This window comes from Penicillium lagena, assembly GCF_028827675.1.
Source record: "Penicillium lagena strain IBT 129212 chromosome Unknown utg000001l_segment0_segment0, whole genome shotgun sequence".
Lineage (NCBI taxonomy): Eukaryota > Fungi > Ascomycota > Eurotiomycetes > Eurotiales > Aspergillaceae > Penicillium > Penicillium lagena.
The window spans coordinates 492,683-505,138 of NW_026623222.1; the positions used below are offsets into that span (position 1 = coordinate 492,683).

At 54.3% G+C, this 12,456-nt stretch overlaps 7 protein-coding genes across 7 annotated transcripts; 4 read left to right on the forward strand and 3 right to left on the reverse strand.

Moving 5' to 3' along the window:
* Positions 1 to 688: 688 nt before the first annotated feature.
* N7510_000196 (uncharacterized protein) lies at positions 689 to 1,001 on the reverse strand (the record flags this gene model as incomplete). Its single annotated transcript, XM_056972126.1, is given in 2 exon segments — positions 689 to 881; positions 898 to 1,001. The coding sequence occupies 2 exon segments, from the start codon at positions 999 to 1,001 to the stop codon at positions 689 to 691; spliced, it is 297 nt and encodes a 98-aa protein (XP_056837243.1).
* A 498-nt stretch (positions 1,002 to 1,499) lies between these two features.
* Positions 1,500 to 1,712, reverse strand: N7510_000197 (uncharacterized protein; the record flags this gene model as incomplete). The annotated part of the gene is made up of 1 exon (XM_056972127.1): positions 1,500 to 1,712. One exon carries the CDS (start codon positions 1,710 to 1,712, stop codon positions 1,500 to 1,502), a length of 213 nt encoding a protein of 70 aa, XP_056837244.1.
* An 814-nt stretch (positions 1,713 to 2,526) lies between these two features.
* On the forward strand, positions 2,527 to 3,758 carry N7510_000198 (velvet factor family protein; the record flags this gene model as incomplete). Its single annotated transcript, XM_056972128.1, has 4 exons — positions 2,527 to 2,754; positions 2,807 to 2,886; positions 2,938 to 3,426; positions 3,482 to 3,758. The coding sequence occupies 4 exons, from the start codon at positions 2,527 to 2,529 to the stop codon at positions 3,756 to 3,758; spliced, it is 1,074 nt and encodes a 357-aa protein (XP_056837245.1).
* A 1,036-nt stretch (positions 3,759 to 4,794) lies between these two features.
* N7510_000199 (TauD/TfdA dioxygenase family protein) lies at positions 4,795 to 5,864 on the forward strand (the record flags this gene model as incomplete). The annotated part of the gene is made up of 3 exons (XM_056972129.1): positions 4,795 to 4,944; positions 4,998 to 5,207; positions 5,259 to 5,864. 3 exons carry the CDS (start codon positions 4,795 to 4,797, stop codon positions 5,862 to 5,864), a joined length of 966 nt encoding a protein of 321 aa, XP_056837246.1.
* A 764-nt stretch (positions 5,865 to 6,628) lies between these two features.
* N7510_000200 (putative IgE binding protein) lies at positions 6,629 to 7,278 on the forward strand (the record flags this gene model as incomplete). Its single annotated transcript, XM_056972130.1, has 2 exons — positions 6,629 to 6,886; positions 6,952 to 7,278. 2 exons carry the CDS (start codon positions 6,629 to 6,631, stop codon positions 7,276 to 7,278), a joined length of 585 nt encoding a protein of 194 aa, XP_056837247.1.
* Positions 7,279 to 7,390: 112 nt separating this feature from the next.
* N7510_000201 (WD40 repeat domain-containing protein) lies at positions 7,391 to 9,038 on the reverse strand (the record flags this gene model as incomplete). The annotated part of the gene is made up of 2 exons (XM_056972131.1): positions 7,391 to 7,634; positions 7,684 to 9,038. 2 exons carry the CDS (start codon positions 9,036 to 9,038, stop codon positions 7,391 to 7,393), a joined length of 1,599 nt encoding a protein of 532 aa, XP_056837248.1.
* A 375-nt stretch (positions 9,039 to 9,413) lies between these two features.
* N7510_000202 (MutS family protein MSH4) lies at positions 9,414 to 12,241 on the forward strand (the record flags this gene model as incomplete). The annotated part of the gene is made up of 4 exons (XM_056972132.1): positions 9,414 to 10,307; positions 10,357 to 10,506; positions 10,554 to 10,761; positions 10,812 to 12,241. The coding sequence occupies 4 exons, from the start codon at positions 9,414 to 9,416 to the stop codon at positions 12,239 to 12,241; spliced, it is 2,682 nt and encodes an 893-aa protein (XP_056837249.1).
* Positions 12,242 to 12,456: the final 215 nt, after the last annotated feature.

Consider the following 12,456-nt stretch of genomic DNA (forward strand, 5'->3'; position numbering starts at 1 on the left):
CACAGACGAGAGCCGAGGAGACGGCTCGCGAGCATCACATCGAATGGCGTCATGAGGATTGACAAACTAAATCTTCGTAGCCAGTCGGCAAGACTCGGGGTCTCTCTGGCGCAGGGCACGCCTGAAGTGGCTCCAATCACCTCCACTACAAGTATTGTCTCGGGGAAATGCTCCGGTGAAGTGACGGATCGAATATATTGATAAGATGATTATAAACACATCCAAGACAAGTGCAAGGGGGGGACAGTAGTCGATAGTATACATCGAGAGGGTCACCGCCAGTCTGAACCACAGTTATTCTTATTGTTCTTCCCGCCAGCAGGCACATCTCCCTCTCTCTGTGTGTGTATGTGATGGCTCGAGTCTTCCACGGGTGCGGGGTAGTCAGTTAGTTGGTCGGATTGATTAATTAGTTCACTAAATCCTCGCTAACCGCCATCCACACTATCATTCGCGCAATGCGGACCCGTAACCCCTGGGGTCATCGGACAGCTGGCCAGGGTGGTGGTGGCTCAGCCGATGGTACCGAGAGCGGAAACTGCGTTAGTGACCGACCGCAGCCAGATGACTCGATATTGATTGAGATGAGGTCACCGCGGGTGTGGTCTCGCCCTAATCGAGCGACCAACAGGACAAAGAGCGAGAGCGGTGGCCCAGCTCGAGCACCGGGACAAGTGCGAGATGTACATTAGCCGCAAATGACGCTCCACCGCCGCTTCTCAAGTGACTTGGCCGGCCATTGCGCCATCACCGACTCTTGTCGGTCGCGCTCCAGCTTCCGGCCAAGCGAGTGCCCGTCATCCAGCGTTTCTCCCATCTTGTGCGACGTTGTTGCCTCTGCATAAGAGCTTGCCAAGCTCCGATGAAGATAATCAGGGGTTCTGCAGATCAGCTGACGAAAGCTGACGACGACTCTGCACTCGTTCACCACTCATGGTGCTCGATGTCAGTCTCCTCCAGCACTTTCCACCAATCTGGAACACGGCATCCTCGTCGCACATGGGGTTGCAGGGAGGCCTACTGCAAGGGGCCGCTGTGATTTGCAAGGCGCGCGAACCATCCCCTAAAAGTCCGGTCAGGAACGGTCGGGCTGCAGAAAAGCTCGGGTGTCCGCGACACTCGTGTGCATGGTCGGCGATAGCAGCCACATTCGGGTGGTGATCTCGGGGAGATTGATAGGCAGATGCACATGGCCAGCGGCACATGGGGATGATCAAGCCGACCGGACCGACCTGCAGGTATGTATCCTTTGGATCATGCTCGCGGTCGGATGGCTGCATTCTGCCAGGGGTTTGTCGTCCGTACATGGTCCCCCGCCATGGCAAAACATGGACCGTCTGCCTCTGGTTCCGTTGTCCATCAGGGCCGCAAAAGGGGCCTGGGGTTGTCGCGGGGCATCTCGAATGTCGCATGGAAGAGATCGCGACCGAGCGATCTCAGAGGAGCATTTCAGGCTCGGTTCCCGTCTGTAGGCCCTCGTAGTTACCACAGGAGTCCGGTCAAACTGGCACAGAGTAGAGTACAGGACAACTGCCGAAGTGCACGGGCCCGAGAATCAGCCGAATCCCGACTGGAGCATGATGGCACGAATCGCTGGGAGTTGAGGGCCGAATAATGTGAGTCCGGCGGATGCAGCCGGCAGGGCTCTGGGTGGACGGGTTGCCGCAAACGGCGGGTAGAGCAACGAGTGATAGGAGCCGGATGGAGCGCATCGCGGTTACATCAGGGGATTTCATTCGCAGAGGTCATCATCAGATCTGACTGACTGCAACCCGACGGAGTGGAATGTTCCTGCGTCGGCTGCACGGGTCAAGCCAGCCTGACAGTTGCGAATGAAATAAAAAAAAAAAGAAGGTTGGAGACCAGAAGAGTGAAGGTGACACTGTCAATCTCTTCTGCCCCGAGAACGTCACTTTTCTCTCTCCCCTCTTCTTCCCTTTTTCTTTCTTCCTCCATCAATCATTCCTTCTCTCCTTCGATTCCTTTCCTTCTGTTCATTTCTTCCTCCCGCTGACATCCTCCCATCCCACCATCAACCCTTGGTAAGTCCTTGGTGGATCTGCTCAGATCCGTGGGAGCCCGGCGAATCTCCCGCCCTCTGACAGCCTTGCCGGGCTGGTTCGCCGTCCGTGCTAATTCTGCGACCGATCCAGTGCGAATTACACAGCTCTCGGTCCATCCTCGACACCCCCTCCCATCACCACCCGCTCGACTTGTACTCGGCCTCGCGCAGCCCTCTCATCGCTTCCCACAGACCGCTTTCGACCGGTCTGTCAATTACCCCCGATCGCGTCACCCGTGGGTCATCGAGTCTCGGTCGCGACCGCAAAACACCTTATCTTCGGTCAGGAGTCGATGCTCCAACTGTGACGTGTGAGCTTTCTGCGGGGTCGCATGCCCGCTTTATCGCCCATCTTTGTTGAACGTCACTCAGCTCGGGGTCCACCGCGGCCGAGCATTCTATAAGAGCAGGGATCCGTCCTGACTCTCCCCCGAGTCGTCCTCGGTTCCTTATCATCTCGAACCATGTACGCTGTGGAACAGGAAAGGGCCCATCCGGTGCCGCCGCCACCGCCGCCCTTGTCAATGGATCGCATCTCTGCCCCGGCGGCTGGCTATCCAACGCCGGGCTCGGGCGGTTTGCAGTCGGTCGACCACCTGGCGCCCAGGTCCTATGTCCATGAGGGCCGCATCTGGTCTCTCCAGGTGGTACAGCAGCCCATCCGGGCTCGCATGTGCGGCTTTGGTGATAAGGTGGGTGGTATTTTCGCAGGTCAAAGGCGCCGTTGTCTAACGCATATTCCAGGATCGGAGACCCATCACGCCGCCACCATGTATCCGGCTGATCGTGCGCGACGCACAAACAGAAAAGGAGATTGATATCAAGTATGGTTTCTTCACAATTAGGGGTACACGCAGATTCTAATAATGGAACAGTGAGATCGATACTTCATTTTACGTCCTGACTGTTGATTTGTGGAATGCCGATGGCACCAACGAAGTGAACCTGGTCAAACATTCCGCTACCTCGCCCTCCATCTCGACTGCCATGTCCTCCTCGTATCCTCCGCCCCCGCAGAGCATGTCCCCCACCTACTCCGCCTACAACAACCCATACGGGCAACCCGTCTATCCGGGGATGAACAACTATTATGGCGGCGGTCAGATGGGATACCAGAACCCTTACGGAGGATCACCACAGGCTGGCTACTACCCAAACCAGTACTATCAAGGTGGTGGCCAAATGGCATCTGCCATGTCCCCTGCTGCGGCACAGCCCGTCTCAGGTGGACCAGGCGGCATGTTCACTCGCAACTTGATCGGAAGTCTCAGTGCAAGTGCCTTCCGGCTGACCGACCCAGACAACAAGATTGGTGTATGGTTTATTCTACAGGATCTCAGTGTGCGAACTGAGGGTACATTCCGGTAAGTCGTGTTGAGGCGATGATATATGGCTTGTGACTAACAGATCCCCCCATAGTCTGAAGATGAGCTTTGTAAACGTGGGTACACAGTCGACAGAGACCAGCAACGGTACACCCGTGATCAACCACGGCAGTGCCCCCATTCTAGCCTCTGTCTTCAGCGAGCCCTTCCAGGTCTTCTCGGCCAAGAAGTTCCCTGGTGTTATCGAGAGCACGCAACTGAGCAAATGCTTTGCCCTCCAGGGAATCAAGATCCCGATCCGCAAGGATGGTGTGAAGGGTTCCCGTGGGCGTGGCGGAGATGGCGATGACGACGGCGACGACTACGATTAGTTCAACCAGATTAAACGAGTTCGCCCGAGGCGCAGTGTTTTGGATCTGGTGTTTTTATATTGCTCAAGACGCATTGGTGGACGGCGACGTGGGACCAAAAACTGGAATTCTTGGCTTTTTACGGTGTTCACGGGGCGGGCCTTCGTTTTGGATCGGTGTTTTTTTTTTTTATTGATTGCTACACGGACCGGTGCAGGCAGGATTTTTGACTTCGAATTGGTTGACTTTTTTTTCGTTCCTGTCTTTTTTGTTGCTGTTGGCCCTCGGCCGTGTCTATTCATACCTGGCGTCCACTCGACCGCCCGTATATATATTTATTTTTTGATCGAGGAAATCAAATCTTTTCTAGGTAATCTGGTGTCACAATGGGTAGAAGTTAGCCGAGCCCTAGAGCATCATTGATCAGGGGGTGGTTCTGTTGCCTTCCAGTGTCATTCCTACTCTTCTTATCTATCATAATGACAAGGCCTTACGGAGAAATGTTCCAATACCGCCTTTTCACGTAGCCTAAGTGCTTCCGAAAGGCGTCAAGAACGATGTTCCCCATTCTGCAGAAACTCTGCTCAGTAGCATGGACAAATGCTTCCGGATGTCACTATCTTCACTGTCACTGATTTAATCCACCCCTCTAATGACGTCCTTTGTACCCTTGCCGACAATGAGATCTAGAATAATCTTCAACTACCTACGGAAACGGAATATCTGGGCCATCACGAAACTGTACACAGAGAATAATTCTCACCCATCCTCCTAGTGATATATAGGACATCAACGCCAAATCAGCCAATCTGCTGATCTGTTATCAGTTAGTCAGTACGTAGTTCTGATGCCCTAATCTAGAACCAGGACTGAATTCCGAATCCCCGATCTTACTCTCTTCCCCGCACATCTCGCTCTTCTGTCCGAGGCCATGCTGAACAGAGTCGATCAATAGAAAAAAGAAGCCTCGCCTTCATTTAGGGAATAACTAACTATTGATATTTCAAAAGTCTATCTACGAATACCGCGCAGGCATACTACGATACGAACAACCGCCATGCCCGGCCTGACCCAGACTTCCGCGACCTTCAAGCATATCACCGTCACAGAGCTACATCCGACCTTCGGAGCAGAGGTCAGCGGCGTGGATTTTTCGCGCCCGGTAGAGGATGACGTTTTCCAAGAGATCTTGGCAGCAATCAAGAAGGTACGTGATGAACCCCTGGATAGCTTCTGAGCTCACCACATACTCGTTAATAGTATGGCGTGTGCGTGTTCCGCAAGACAAGTCTTGACGACGCCCGACATGTCGCCTTCGCAGGACAGTTCGGCGAACTAGATGATGTGAGCCCCTATATGGCAGGAGGGCGAGCACATCGTCTATCAGACGTGCGCCTGTTTGACGTGAGCAACATTGATCTGGACGGGACGGTATTCGCATTGAATAACAAGCGTCGGGAGTGGAACAAGGTAGGTGGGAATGCTGTGGGTGGTTAGTGATTCAAAAACTGACCGGGCTAGGGCAACGGGCTGTTCCATGTAGACTCGAGCTTCAACCCTCGACGAGCGGGATACTCGCTTCTGAGAGCGGCAGAGCTTCCCCCAGCGGGGATGGGCGGCGAAACCGAGTTTGCGGACGTGCGAACGGCCTTTGATGAGCTGCCAGCGGAAGAACAGGCCGAGCAGAAAGCACAGAACTACATCGCCGCACACTCGCTGTGGCACTCCCGGAAAACGGCGGCGCCGGAGACTTTTGCAGACCTCAACCCGGAGGACTACCCGATGAGCCGTCACCGACTGGTGCAGCGACACGAGCCCTCTGGGCGCGACACACTGTACCTGGCGGCGCATATCCACCACATCGAGGGACTCGACAGTGAAGATTCGGCGAATCTGTTCAAGCGGTTATTCGCGCATGCAACACAGCCACGATATGTGCTGCGTGTGGCGTGGGAGAATGCAGGTGACTTGGTTCTCTGGGACAACACTAGTGTCATGCACCGGGCTGTCGGCGGCCGGTTTGAAGGCAAGTTTAAGCGCGACATGCGGCGGGCGACGGTTCATGATAGCAGCGCAGCGGCGTGGGGGCTGAATGAGCACAGCAATGTTCGCCAGGGACTCCCGTGAGACAGTGAGTACGATCGAATGAGATGTACAAATATAGTTCGTCGTGAAATAATTATAGCCCGTAGTGGATATTCCATTCAGGAACAGGAATAGAAGAGTGGATCCGAGACATTTCTTCTGTCTTCATTTTATTTTTTTCGAGCAAAACTTCCGAGACAAGCAGGACCGTGATCAGCCAGAACTAGCGGCAGGGCAACAACACCGGGAAGGCCGAGAGTAACGGGTGTGCGCCTTCACCGTGATGTCAGTCAGAGTCAGCAGGGGATGTGCTGGACTTCAGCGCTCCGTCATCGCTGATCAATAATTTCTTTGACGAGGCGGACCAGCACTATGTCATCAGGGTCTGTTAATTAACGTTGTCGGAGGTGTCTCACTCGAATCACTCGAACCCTGGAAGTAGCGTGGCTAGCAGCGAGAGGAGTGCGCTTGGGGTCTCGTATTCGCTGGGATGTTTCAGTCCCTCCACCAGTGACCGCCTCGATCGGCGTGGGGAGGGCGGACAGACCCGCCCTGAGTGGTTTGGAGAGGGAGGATCGTGTGCCGTCGATCGCGACTGTGCCTTGTACACCACTAGTCCACGACAGTAGTAGTAGTAGGTGCGCTGTTTTTGGGGGGGGGGGGGAATAGTTTTGTTTTTGCCGAGGCGATGCTATTTATACCTACCTCCCTCACAGCAAACATATATAAAGAATGCCCGGCGCTCAACCCTCAACGACAACAACAATCAGAATAATTCACCATCCTCTTGTCACTCGTTTATCACAATGAAGTTCATCCTGTCCACCCTCGCCCTGCCCTTGCTGGTGGCCGCCGCGCCGACTCCGAAGGAAGATGCGACAACCAACCCGCCCTTCACCGTCATGTCCCTTCGCTCGGGATCTCCCATCCACTTCCTCACCATGACCGCCTCCGACGAGCACTTCTGGCTCGGCGGCACGACGGCATCCTACTGCCCTTCGGAGGAGGGGATCGTCTGCCCTCCGGGCAAGGACACTGTCTTTGCTGAGAATGGCAATTCGATGGTAGGTCAACCACTTTTCCATATTGAAAGACAGAGTTCTGGGTATATTAACACGGACTTCAATAGGACGTCGAGGTCCCCGGCGGCCAGCAAGTCTACGTTGGCCCCGCCGGTGCGCTGAGATACACCATCGCGCACTCGGCCTCCATGCCCGAGGGCTCCACCGTTGGAGGCATGCACTACGATGCTGAAAAGCCGTATTCCTACTTGACCTTCAAGGGCCGGGGCGCCACAGGATTGATGGCCTGCCCGACCAAGGACCACAAGCATTGGCAGGTGTTTGCGGCCCTCGAGGACGCCACGGTGCCGACTGGCAATGTGAACGACTGCCTGGGTTTCGACGCAATGGCCGTGACCTACAAGGGCAAGGTCCCGGCCTGGCAGTACATGTAAGGAATGGTGGTGGTCTGTACAGTAATAATGGCTTTGGGCAGAGTTATTACCTCAGATAATTAATGAATCACTTCGTATGCACCTCTATATATGTAGGAATGTAGGGTATCACTCAGTTGCGCCAAATTCGGATCGCCTTGTCTTTGCCACCGCTGCCGACCTTTTGTCCGTCTGGACTCCAGTCGACGGCGAATACCTCGTCCTTGTGGCCCGGCAGGTCCATCGACAGCTTCCCCGTGCGCACATCCCACACTTTGAGCGTGGTGTCCTTGGATGAAGAGACCAGGAGCCGCGAATCGGCTGAGAAACAGCACTGGTAGACGGCGCCGACGTGGCCGCGGAAGGTGGTGATGAATCTGGCGGAGTTAGTGAAATCCTAGTTGGCCCGAACAGGGAATCGCTTACTTTCCATCCCGCCCGTTCCATAGTTTGACGTGGTTGTCAAACCCGGCGGACGCAATATATGCCATGTCTGGGGAAAACGTAACGTGGTTCACCTCCTTCTGGTGGCCCAAAAGTCGGGCTACGGGCTTGCTCGAGCTCGCTGGGTCCCACAGGTACATGGTGAAGTCGTCGCTGGCAGACACGAGCCGCTCCACGATGACATTGTTGACCGTAGCCGCCTCTTCGAAGCGTTTCCGGGCCGCAGCGACTTTTTCCGCCTCGGTGTCGGGAACCTTGCCAGTGTGGTCATGATAGGCAGTACGAAGCGCAAAATCGGTGGACAGCGCCAGATGGTTCACCCGGTGGGCATGCGCCGCCAGGGTCTGTAACAAAGTACCATCCTTCGGATTCCAGATCTTGATTGTCTTGTCGTGGGATGCCGTATAGAGCTTGCCAGTGCCACCCCAGCGCACACAGGTGACTGAGCCCTTGTGACCGGTAAGCACATTGTCGATGCGCTTCGACACTACATCCCACACCCGAACCGTCGAGTCCTTGGATGCCGAGGCCAAAAGTGGCCGCCCAGATTCCTGGACGTGGTACGGTTCCCACGCCAAACTTGTAATCCACTTTGCATGGCCCTTGAGCGGCCCCCCGAGCGCCTGGCCCTTTTTCGCATCCCACAATCGCACCGTGTTATCCATGCTGCCCGTCGCGATCAGCGCCCCGTTCGGCGAGTATGCCACTGCCAACACCCAGCTGGTGTGTCCCTTGAGGGTGTGCAGCGGAGTCCCCGTGTCACAGTCCCAGACTCGGGCTGTCGCATCGCCGCTGCCCGACACCATGGTAGACGAAGAAACTGGAGAAAAAGACGTGGCGAGAATTGCCTCGCCATGCCCGGCTATTGATGCCGCGCAGCGCGAAACGGCCTTGACGCGGAACACTGCTTGTGGGGTGAAGTACAGCGGGATGGTATCTTCGGTCGTCTTCAATCCTGGTTGGAGGAGCGAGTGGTACAGATTGGCGAGGATGTCGATGGTCTGGCCTTCTTTGGTGTCGGACTGGTAGGTAAACCGATAGGGCACCCGTTCGTCGTCATCCTGCATTGGTGGGTTAGCAGTGCTCTTCCGACCGCGTCCGACGATACTGACATTGCCTTGTAATGTGTTGAGGAGGGTCTCGAGGTTCTTGATGTTCGCATCAGCCACGGGCACTGAGACGGCGGGCCCGGTGGCATTGCCTGTGGACTGGTCGTAGAATTGGACGCGGACACTGCCCAAGTCGCTGGGGATACTTTGGATCTCTTGCTGCTCGCGGGCCTTTTCGGCCTGAGCGACCTTCTGGCGCTTGCTGGGGGGCGGAAGGACAGTCGCCATGGTTGAGGGGAAGAGAGCGAGAAAATTAAATTTGCAAGCTTCACGTTATCACTTATCGTTATCGAGATCCTTTTTCCTTCATAGTCGGAGTTTCGGAGTGTATAAGAGCAAAAGGAAAAAAATCGGCCTATGGATGCCCCAATAGTGTAGTGGTTATCACGTGACACTCGTAGTTCTCCCTTTCAGGAAAGACACGAGGTATGTTAAGGTCCTTCGTTCAAATCGGAGTTGGGGCACGTCTTTTTTTTCTTTTATGTTCTTTGGGCGTAGACTAGTAGTTAGCATGACAGATGGTCATGGCGAGGAATATTAGGATCACCATAGACGCAATGCTATCCTTGGTATCCTCCATCTTCATCCATCCCAAACACCATCATGTCTTCCCGCAAGTCCACTTCGGCCTCATTTGCTCCATTGACCTCCAAGGCAAGCCCGAGACGCTTACATACCGTCCAACCGACAAAAACGGCCACCAGTGTCGCAGCCCAGGACATCATCTGCGCCGTAACCGAGTCGCGCGGCGTGTCATGCGTGGTCGGCCTGGCATTTATCAATCTGGTTACAGCAGAGGCAGTGCTATGTCAGATCTGCGATAGCCAGACCTACATGAAGACCATCACCAAACTCGGCGTGTTCGAGCCCAGTGAGATCCTTTTCATGAACACGGCCAAGGAGTCGAAGCTCTGCTATATCGTGCAAGAGAACCTGCCCTGTCCGATCTTGACTTATTTGGATCGCAGGTGCTGGTCAGATAAGACAGCTCACGAATACATCGATCACTTTGCCTTTCCCGAGGACTTGGAGTCACTCAAACTGATACTGGGTGGGCATTACTTTGCCGCGTGTTGCTTTGCGGCAGTATGGTCGACCTCGATGCTCTTGATAATGACAAGACTAACCATCGCGCAGGTCTTGAAGTATGTCGAGCTCGAATTACAGCAGACCTTCACCTCGCATTCCTTGCGCATCCGCTTTGAGCCGTCACAGGGTTCCATGACGATTGACTTGGCCACGATTATCTCGCTCGAGTTGATCCAGAACTTGCAGAATGCCAAATCCCGGGATAGTCTCTTTGGCCTGCTGAATGAAACCTTCACGCCCATGGGCACTCGCCTGTTGCGAGCCAACATTCTCCAGCCTTCCACAGAAAGGGTCAAGTTGACAGCCAGACACAATGCCGTCGAGGAATTGTCCACCAAAGAAGACATGTTTGTGTCGGTTCGGCAGGCGCTCAGAGGATTTGTAGATGCGGACAAGATCTTGACCTCTGTACGGGCTCTCTGCTGTGTCTGACTGCTCGATTTCACTGACTATCTAGCTTATCCTGGTTCCCACCAAGCGGACGGCTCAGTATATCGAGCAGTCTGTGAACAATGTCATCATGTTGAAGACGTATATATCAGCGATCACAAACGTGTACCAGGCGCTGACAACGGCGCAAAGCGATCTTCTACTAACCATTCGAGAGGTGACAGGATGCCTCTATAATTCTGGCCTTTGCTAATGCTTTTCAAGCTGTGCGCCCCCGCAGCCCACCGTTCAGTCGAGCAGCTCATCGAAGAAACACTCAACGAGCATGTCACATATCAAACCAAACCGCTGGATCTCCGAAACCAGCGCATATACTGCGTCAAAGCCGGTGTAAACAGTTTTCTAGACGTGGCCAGGCAGACATACAAAGAAGCGAACATCGACGCGACCGAGCTCGTGGCAAAGCTCGCAGGTTTAAACACATATTCCACCCTTGACGACCTCGTTGCTGATATTTCTTAGATAACTGTGAAATGGCACTGGACCTGAAATACGACACGGCTCGCCAATACTACATCTGCATCCCAACCGCAGAACAACCAGAGCCACTACCAAGCGTCTTCATCAATGTCTATCGCAAGCGAAACCGAATCGAATGCCAAACGCTGGATCTGGTCAAATTAAACCAGAAGATCGCCGACGCGCACAATGAAGTCATCAACATGAATGATAGTACCGTCCAGGAGCTGATCAACGACGTGTGCTGCGAGGTATCGGGTCTTTTCCGCGTCAGTGAAGCAATTGCCATGCTTGACATGCTAGCGACGTTTGCGCAACTGGCTACCAGCCACGACTACATCCGCCCAGAGTTGACAGACACACTGGCCATCAAGGCAGGACGGCATCCAATCTACGAGCAAATCCGTGCTAACAAGTTCATCCCGAACGACGCATACGCAACGCCGCAGACACGGTTCCAGATCATCACGGGCTGCAACATGAGCGGGAAGTCGACTTACATCGGCTCTTTGTCCCTGCTGACCGTCATGGCTCAGATAGGCTGTTTTGTCCCCGCACAATATGCCTCCTTCCCTTTGGTCCACCAGCTATTTGCCCGCGTGGCGATCACAGACGACCTAGACGCCAATGTCTCCACGTTCGCTGCAGAGATGCGCGAGATGGCGTTTATCCTGCGCAACATCGAACCTCGCAGCATGGTGATCATCGACGAACTTGGTCGCGGGACTAGCACGACAGACGGCCTGGCTATTGCAATCGCACTGGCCGAGGCACTCATCTCCAGCAACGCGTTGGTATGGTTTGTTACGCATTTCCACGAACTACCGCGCATCCTGGCCGAACGCAGCGGCGTTGTCAATTTGCATCTGGCCGCAGAGATTGCCTCCGATGCTTCCAAAATGACCATGCTCTACCGTATCGCAGACGGCCCCGTCCCAGACCGGCGGTATGGTCTTGCTCTCGCCCAGCTCGTGGACCTTCCACCGGGTGTGCTGGACAGGGCGCGAACAGTCTCCGATGCGCTGGACCGCCTCGCCCAAAAACGCAACAGTCCCTCGCGCGCCTTGGCGATCGCCCGCAAACGCAAGCTGCTTCTGTCGCTGCGTGAGCAGCTCCTGCTTGCTCGAGATGAGTCTATGGATGGCGATGAACTCCGCCGTTGGCTGTTGAGGTTGCAGAACGCGTTCGTGCTACGCATGGCTGCCATTGATGAGGAACTGTCGAGCTCGCATGATGAAATTCATGACAGTGAGGAGAATTCGAGTTCTCCTATTCAGTTTGAAGACTCAAGCTCGGTCATCGATGATCAAGTCGATGAGATCCCTGTGCAAGAGCATGTGACTGTTGAGACGGATGAGTCGATATCTTCTGCAGAGGACGATAAGATGGAGATTGAAGAGGAAGAAATTCTTCCCAGCACCGACAGTGAGTGATTCCACCCATTCTTTATGAATTGTAGAGTTCTACCTTTTCTATCCGTGACTGGGCATATGTATACGGCGAGCAAGAGGTGACCTCGAATAAGACCCCATGCCCCTTCAACCTTTGCTATAGCACTACTGTGACTGTATGATAGATGATGTCTCACAGTGCGCAGTGTATTTTATCTGCAAGTGCTAAAACATCCATATTACATCACAAAAAAATA